This window comes from Ictalurus furcatus, chromosome 22, assembly GCF_023375685.1.
Source record: "Ictalurus furcatus strain D&B chromosome 22, Billie_1.0, whole genome shotgun sequence".
Lineage (NCBI taxonomy): Eukaryota > Metazoa > Chordata > Actinopteri > Siluriformes > Ictaluridae > Ictalurus > Ictalurus furcatus.
The window spans coordinates 4,429,410-4,438,499 of record NC_071276.1 but is presented as its reverse complement, the minus strand read 5'-3'; the positions used below and the strand labels follow the sequence as shown (position 1 = coordinate 4,438,499).

At 43.1% G+C, this 9,090-nt stretch overlaps 1 protein-coding gene across 3 annotated transcripts in view; it reads left to right on the top strand.

Moving 5' to 3' along the window:
* Window positions 1–8,604, top strand: part of LOC128625462 (microtubule-actin cross-linking factor 1, isoforms 6/7-like) — an 11,527-nt gene extending 2,923 nt beyond the window's left edge. For all 3 annotated transcript variants that reach the window (XM_053653772.1, XM_053653771.1, XM_053653769.1), the window contains 2 exons: window positions 1–1,226; window positions 6,302–8,604. The exon at window positions 1–1,226 is cut by the window's left edge. In XM_053653772.1, the coding sequence (XP_053509747.1) occupies window positions 7,214–8,293 (1,080 nt within the window). In that variant the 5' untranslated portion in view covers window positions 1–1,226; window positions 6,302–7,213 and the 3' untranslated portion in view covers window positions 8,294–8,604. The remainder of the gene's footprint in view (window positions 1,227–6,301) is intronic.
* Window positions 8,605–9,090: the final 486 nt, after the last annotated feature.

Below are 9,090 nucleotides of genomic sequence, written 5' to 3'. Positions count from 1 at the left end.
ATGGCACCCTTGTCTAAGCAGAGGCTAACCCACTGGGTGGTGGACATCAGTTCCATGGCCTATAGATGGGCCAGACAAATACCACTCTACAGGGAGCATCTCTTCTTTTTAGGTGTTCAGCTCTAAGAGGTCAGCACTGCTGCTACCTGGGCATCGCCATGTACCTTCTCCAGGTTCTACAAAGTTAATTTCACCCATCACAGTGGTGTAAGTATGATGAAGATTTCTGAGCACCTTTTTGGTTAGTCCTAAGGTGAATCTTGTTCTTCATGACATTGTTGGTGATATGTGATTCACATGCTTCTCACCACCCCTAGTTACTTGTGTAACTGTGGTTCTATGATCCAAGATAACTGCTGGAAAATTGTTCTCCAGTACCTTGTCATTCAGAAAAAGCTGATACAGCAAGAACACAAAAAAAGTTTGCATGACAGCTGTATTTATTGCGAATACTACGTCATATGCTACTGTGTGACGAGAGCCTTAGCATGAGTGCACACGACTACAAGAAGATGAATCTCACCTGTGCTACTGTTTTTTTTTTTTTTTAAGAATTCTTGTAGCGTTCACTTTGTCTTTTATGAAGGTTGAGCCTACAAAGATGAAACATTTATATGAATTACTGATGGAAAGTTGCATGATGCATTTCTTCATAACCACCTCCTCACCTGGATTTGCTTGCTCTACCATGTTTGTAAGGTTTTGGTTTAACATGAAGATGATGAGAGATTAGGAGAGATCCAAGGCGACCTCAAATATGGATGGAATTAAAATATAAATAATAGTGATGTCACATAACATTCATCCAAAGAGAAAGGGAAAAGTGGTATGCCAATTTTATGGATGATTTTTGTCATTTGTTTAGATTCAAGATTGACATTAACTTACATTTTTTTCTAATCGAACCCTGTTTTTAGTTTACTTGTACCTTGACAAGGTACAAGTCTTAACAAACCTTGATTTTTCACTTGTCACTATTGAACTCTTTTCATCTTTGTGCTGTCTGCTCTGTCACTGTTTGACCCGAAGTGTTCACACTGACTGTGTAGTGCCACGTTCGACCTGACTAAACTCTCGCTGGGATAGAAATCACAGTTTCCATATATAGCTGTGAGATAAAGTGGATGGAGAAGGTTCAGTACGAGTGAAGAAAATGTGCCTACGTAAGGAAACGTGCTTCATCGCAGATTATAATGCACACACCTATGGATGAGTGGCATTTTAAGGTAAGTTGGTGACCAAAGTGGCTGGTAAATTAAGAGTCCCCGGCCAGTGCCAGATTTAATTTCAAGCCTTGTTAACATAATCTGTACTTTTACACATTAAACTCAGATTTTACTTCTCAGTTATTCATTTTAAAGCATATTATTCAGTATCACTATGAATTATTCAGTAACTACAGTGAAACTAATTGGAAAATAATGTATTTATGTAGAAGAGTGAGAGATGTAAGTCTCAACACAGATAGGGCCTGGGACATTTACTTCCTGTTTAGGTGCAATCAGCTCAAGTTGTTAGCAGACTCTAATGTTTTAAGTGAGATGTACAACTCTCATACAATAATGACTTGTAATCAGCTATGTCTCATTAAAGAGGAAAGGATGCAAGTGAGTGACCCTTCTCCCGTGTGTGCATGTGCATATGTGTGTGCGTGCGTGTGCACGTACGTGTGTTTGTGTGTGTATACTCCTCCCATGGTAGACAGATCGCCGCGAGCTCATCTCCACTGACCTAAATTTCTGTCTTTTCCCTCTCTCTCTCTCTTTTTTCCGTCCGTTTCCTTTCCCCCCCCTCATAATTGTGATGTAATGACCGTAGCAAGCAGGCAGGACAATAAGCCAGAGCAGACAAATGGACGTGTGCTGGACAGGGCAGACGGTCTCACGCTGAAAAAAAAAAAGAGCCTTTTGTATTCCTATTCAAAAAGGGGGAAAAAAAAAAACAAATCTGTGTCAGGTCACCTGCGAAGTCAAATAGTTATGTTTTGGATGGCTGTGTGAATTTGATGTGTCTTTCCATAAAAAGACCATACGTGCAGGTCAGGAGCTGTATGAAAATATGTTTGTCCAGGGTTACGTACACAAAGCAGAATAACGGAATTACAGTAGGAGATGAATGATTCATCTCTGAACGCCATATGGTGTCTAAAAACCCTCAAGCAGAAAGAAGTCTGTAGTGGCTAAAGGCTTTACTGCCGTTACTGTACTGACTAAAACCCAAGCCCTGCCTCCTTTCTTCTCTTCTCTTCTCTTCTTTTCTCTTCTCTTCTGTTCTCTTCTCTTCTTCACTCTTGAGTTGTTTTCAATAATTCCTTCTTATATTTTCTTATTGTAATATTATTGTATTGTCGCAATCTTCTCAATGGTCTCTTCTGAGAGGCCTGTATGTTTATCAGATATTGTTTTCTCACTGTTCTCTTCACTTTACTCAATCTCCTCTTCTATAACTATTCTGTTATTTTTATATTCTCTCAGTCAAATATTCTTTTCTATTTTCCTCTCATTTTGAGTCTAAATACGACATTATTTTTTGTTATTTGTTTAATCCCATGTAACTGTCAACCCCATCTTAAACTGGCATGCTCGTTCAGCGATTATACCTCCATGTGTTAAAAATAGCAGCAGAAATATTTCACCTAGCCCTGTTTTTATGCTTAAACCACACTGATGTAACTCTTTTGCCCTTGAATCGACCACCAGTAAGTTCACTTCAATATAATTAGAGAAGTTTCTATTGAAAATAAAAATGAGGACACATTTCCTCAGAGGAATCAGCCCGTAAATCTCTAATGACACAACCCTTTTTTATTTTACACTGGAAACAAGCAGGTGTATATGCAAGCAAAAGGTTTGTTTGTTTTTTTCATGTGAGATTTGAGGTCACATGTATGACTTTTTTTTTTCATAAGCACCTTTCTGGTTATTATTATTATTATTATTATTATTATCAGTCAATTATCATGAATAATTGAGTTATTCAGAATCAGTCTAAAGACCCATAATGTTATCAAACCTGCATGATAAATCAACTTATCTCGGGCAACATCATACTAAGAATTAATGAGTAGAAATGGATTGGCATAGTATCTGACAGAAAGAGAGAGAGAAATCCACTTGAGAAATATATAGAGATACCGACCACAAGTGACAGAGGCAATTTTCGGTGGAAAAATTACTCCATCATAATTTCAATCCCAAAAAGGATTGGAAAGAAAGCCCTGAAGGACCCCGCAGTGTCACCTTGAAAAATGGCAGAAGAAAAGAGCACCAAATTACACACACACACACACACACACACACACACACACACACAGCAATTAAAAAGTGTGTATGTCGTGTCTCATGGAACTTTTCAATAATGGCCCTTGTTTTATGTCTTTATGTAAAATGCTATCAGTGCAAAGTGATCCAGTAAATAAGCCCCAACCAACATGAAAATAGAATGAATTACCAGATGGCTCCAAACTACCCACAGAAGTGAAATGCAGTGTCTTTTGATTTTATTCAAATGTGATTGCAGGATAAAGCAGTGATGGTGTTTTACAAAAAACAAACAAACAAACAAACAAAAAAGTGTATGGTAGACTGATGTCTTATTGCATATCACGCATCATCATCATGTTTTACCCAGACATCCAGATAAACACAACACAGGAACACGACTATGCATAGAAATACATAAAGAAGAAATACAGTCAGTTCAGAACATATTCAGACCCCTTTACAGTGTCTTATAGATTAAATTTAAAAATAGACTGGCTTTTTTTGGCCATTAATGCATTGCATTTATAATAATCAAATAATGTCTCCCACTCAAGGGTATTCAGAGACTTGTCCTGAAGTTACTTCAGTATTGTCTTGGCTGTGTCCTTGAGATTGTTATAATGCTGCCACCACCATGCTTCACTGTAGAGAGAGTATATTAGCCAGTTGATGTGCAGTATGTGGTTTTCAGCAGACATAGTGTTTAGACATAGAGTTCAGCCCAACAAGTTAATTTCTGTCTCAGCAGACCAGAGAATCTTTTTCCTCATGCAGTCAGAGTCTTTTAAGTGCCTGCCATATGCCTTGTACTAAGGAGTAGTTTCTGTTTAGCCATTCTACCATAAAGGCCTGATTGATGAAATATTTTTGAGATGGTTCTCCTTCTGAATAGTTCTCTCATCTCTGTGGAGGACCTCTGAAGCTCTTGTTAGATTGGCCTTTGGGTTCTTGGTCACCTCCCTGACCAAGTGCTATTCTATCCCAGTTAATGAGTTTGGCCAGACAGGAAGCTCTAAGAAGAGTCCTGGTGGTTCCAAATTTTTTCCACTTCAAAATGGAGACATGCAAAGCTTTGGAAATGGCTTTATACTCTTGCCAAGATCTATTTAGATTGTGAAGGGGTTCAGAGAGTTCCTTTGTGGCTTGGTTTTTCTGACATGTACTGTGTCAGACCTTTTACACACAAGTTCTAGAGACCTTTCAAGATAATCAAAGCAAATGGGATGCATCTGAGGAAAATTTGATGTCCCTTAGCCAAGGTTCTGAATACTTAGATTACTTAATACTTAGATAGATTAAAGTATTCTGTTGTTGATTTGTAATAAATTTGCACAAAAAAAAATCTAAAAACATGTTTTTGCTTTGTTGTTATGGTTTATTATGCGGATTAATGACCAAAAAGAAAATCTAATCCATTTCAAAACTGAATCTGTCATGCCATAAATTGTGCAAAAAGTGAAGTGGCCTGGGTACGTCCCGAACTTGTATTCATTCATGGGAAGGTTGACAAAATGTTCTGATTCATGGCAAGGGTTCTCAAGTCAAAGACAACTTTAACCTTAAGGTCATACATTTAAATAATTATTTGTGACAATCGTTAAGATTAAAATACACCAGGGCCAACTCTTAAAATAATCAATGACATTGGTCTAGATGGCATGTCTCAAGGTGCTGTATTCCTCTTATACCACAGCAATTTGACCAAAATTATTACTTTTTTTTAAGAATTAAAGAATGACAGTTTATAGTTTTATGGTATTACACATTTAATGTTGTAGAACATCCACAGCAGTCAATCCTGTTTTCACTTACATTGTAGCAGATCTAAACAGTCATTCTGTTACCACGTCTCTCTTGATGTTAATAAGACAAAAAGACACTGAAACCAAAATCCTTTGTCCTGAAGATTTTCCTGGAGGAGAAAGTGGAGAAAAGAGTTTGGAAATTTCCTCCATAAATGTTAATTACAGAAAACTTCACCATATTAATGATTATGCTGTCCCTCCAGGATTTAGCGATTTTGCAATTGTAGAAATGTATGCAAAATCCTCAATACTGGGAGGAGCTTGCAATTTTTCAAAATTACCGCAGATTTTCCACAGATTTGGGCAAAGTCACGTCATGTAACGTTATCACAACACGTATTCATCCACTTACATTATATTTATGGCATTAGGCAAACGCTCTTATCCAGAGCGACTTACATTTATTTCATTTATACATCTGAGCAGTTGAGGGTTAAGGGCCTTGCTCAAGGGCCCAACAGTGGCATTTTTGGCGGCCATGACCTTCATGACCTTCTGAGCTGTAGACCAACACCTTAACCACTGAGCTACCACTGCCACTGCTCATCCAAGGCCGTCTTTGATTCATGTGCGTTGAACATGAGTACAGCTAAAAGGTCTCATTTTTACAAACATCACTGCGAAAGACTTTGCAAAAAAAGTTTTGTGCAATTCAAGTAGTTTTCTGGAGAAAAAAAAACCCCAAAAAGAACTCCGCAAGTTGCATTGCAAATTTTGAAAAAAAAAACCCGCAGCAACATCAAGCATTTTTGGCCACAACAATCACAACTAATCTCCACAAAATCCTGTAAGGATTCGTTCATTCACTGATTCATGGTTCTCTTTGTTAAATAACAGCATGTTTTTAAAATCAGTTATTAGGCTTAGATTATGTAGTTGTACGCAAACCAAGTCCCTGTGAATTAGCTGTAGAAATGATGTCACGTATCAGGAAGCTCTGGACTCCACTTCCCATCAGCCACTGCCCTGCACTACATGTCACATGACCACCTGCACCTGATTCACGTTTTGGTTAATGAGCACTCATGTGTATATATAGCCATTGTCTGTACTGATTCACTGTCTTTCGTTGTCTTAGACTCCCGTTGTTCATGTCTTGATGTTTGTTTCTTGCCACAGTGTGTTTCAAGGTTGTCATAGTGTATTTGTTTCTTAGTACGTTTCTTTAAATAAATGTCTTTATCTGCATCTGCATCTGCATCTACTTCTGGCTCAACCCACGGATGGTGACAGAACGAAAGACCGACTATCAGAAGCAGCAGATCGCCTCCACGATGGAAGCAGCAGGAGAACGGAGGAGACGCAGAACCCGGAAGTCGACGCCAACCGTCCCCGCTATAGACTCCGTCCACTTCCCACAATGGACATCTATGGAGCTTCCGGACCCATTTGACGGATTTTTCGGTGCCCCAGGGTATTTCCTGGTAGACTGTCAATGCTATTTCGCCAGCCTGTTAGACCCTAAGCCAAAGGAGAAGCAATGGCTCCGATTTATGTGGTCCCGGTTCTTTGGACCGGCCCGTCACCGTTGGACGGTGTAGAACAGTTTGTGGGGGATTTCATGTTGCGATTCGGGAGTCCGGAGGCGAAGGAGGAGCTAGAACAACTTCTCAGGGGGTAAGTCTGGAAGGCGAACCTGCCCTGCCGTTTACCCACTACTACAGGCAACGTCATACAGAGCTCAACCCTGAGATCCAAGCCAAGCCTCCAGTCCCTGAGATCCAAGCCAAGCTTCCAGTCAGGAAAGTCCAAGTCCCAGTCAGGTCTCAGGTCCCTGATATCCAAGTCCCAGTCAGGTCTCAGGTCCCTGATATCAAAGTCCCAGTCAAGTCTCAAGTCCCTGAGATCCAAGTCAAGCCTCCAGTGCCTGAGATCCAAGTCAAGCCTCCAGTGCCTGAGCTCCAGGTCCAGCCTCCAGTGCCTGAGCTCCAGGTCCAGCCTCCAGTGCCTGAGCTCCAGGTCCAGCCTCCAGTGCCTGAGCTCCAGGTCCAGCCTCCAGTCCCTGAGCTCCAGGTCCAGCCTCCAGTCCCTGAGCTCCAGGTCCAGCCTCCAGTCCCTGAGCTCCAGGTCCAGCCTCCAGTCCCTGAGCTCCAGGTCCAGCCTCCAGTCAGGAAGGTCCAAGCCAAGCCTCACGTCCCTGAGCTCATGTTCAAGCCTACTGATCCAAATGACCAAATGCTGCTCACGCCCAAGTTTACCGACCCGGTCGCCCCAGTTCCACCCGCGCCACAGTCCGCCGACACGACCAGCCAAGCTCCGCCCGCGCCACAGTCCGCCGACACGGCCAGCCAAGCTCCGCCCGCGCCACAGTCCGCCGACACGGCCAGCCAAGCTCTGCCCGCGCCACAGTCCGCCGACACGCACCCCCAAGCTCCGCCCACGCCACAGTCCGCCGACACGCACAGCCAAGCTCCGCCCGCGCCACAGTCCGCCGACACGCACCGCCAAGCTCCGCCCGCGCCACAGTCCGCCGACACGCATCGCCAAGCTCCGCTCGCGCCACAGTCCGCCTTGCAACACAGCCAGCAGAGTAACCTGAGCATCTGGGGCTTTCCACTGCAGGGGAGGCACACCTTGCTGCGCAGTCCAGAGGTGAAGGCTGGCCCAGAAATTTTTTTTGGGGGGGCAATGAGGACAGCGGGGCTCCAGCCTGAGGCCTACGGGGAGGTCTCAGCTGTGGAGCTCTCACCTGAGGTCAACATGGCGACCTCAGTGGGACAGGCCGAGGAGGCTGTCCCGCTGCCATGCACAGCCGAGGAGGCTGTCCCGCTGCCCTGCACAGCCGAGGAGGCTGTCCCGCTGCCCTGTTCAGCTGCGGACGTTGCTCAGCCTCCCCGTTCAGCTGAGGTCGTCGCTCAGCCCGCCTGCTCCGTGGCAACTAGCGTTCCCTCCTTCTGCTTCGAGGAGACCCACGCTCATCTCCCTGGCCGCACGGGGGACTTCTCTCGGCCTTCCAGTTCAGCTGGGGACGTCGCGCCGCTTTCATGCTCTCCCGAGGAAATATCTCAGCCTCCCTGTGCCATTGTAGAAGCCGCCCGGCCTCCTGATTTTGCGGTGGACATTTTCTCCAGGGGGCCAGGACCACCAGATGGAGGACGTATAATTTTGGGCGCTCCGGGAGTAGCGCCCTTGGGGGAGGGTTCTGTCACGTATCAGGAAGCTCTGGACTCCACTTCCCATCAGCCACTGCACTGCACTACATGTCACATGACCACCTGCACCTGATTCACGTTTTGGTTAATGAGCACTCGTGTATATATAGCCATTGTCTGTACTGATTCACTGTCTTTCGTTGTCTTAGACTCCCGTTGTTCATGTCTCGATGTTTGTTTCTTGCCACAGTGTGTTTCAAGGTTGTCATAGTGTATCTGTTTCTTAGTACGTTTCTTTAAATAAATGTCTTTATCTGCATCTGCATCTACTTCTAGCTCAACCCACGGATGGTGACAAATGATAGCATATTAGAACAAGTACATTAATGAAAACCTGTGATTTGCCTTGCCACTGGAACTACTGTCAGAGCTGCTGTTGTACAAAATTAATCAACATCTCCTGACCAGTCAGTTAAAAAAATTCAACAGGGCTGTTTTATAAGTGGAATTAAAAAACTGTATTTCAGATTTCCATACTATGTCACACTGCCCGTTTTACATTTTTCACTTTTACTGATTGTCAATACACCTAATACATCTAATCCACTAATTATCGAGTGCCTCGAGTTGCCTCAGGTGTCCTGGGAATAGGGAAAACCTGAAACTGCTATCCAGTGGGTCCAGGACTGGGGCTGAAAACCCCTGGGCTGAAAAGTATTAAGAAACAGTTGTCTTCAGAGAAGCGCTCTGGTTTCCTGGAGAACATGATAAGCTGTTTAATATAGTAATGCGAGGATGGACTGGGCATCATGTAGAAAAAATCTGAAAACCCATAGTAACATTCTTTAAGTCAATTCAAATAAATAAAAGTGATCTACCAGCATGATCTCATGCAAAATTGTAACCAGTTTAGTATTTATTAACATTAGC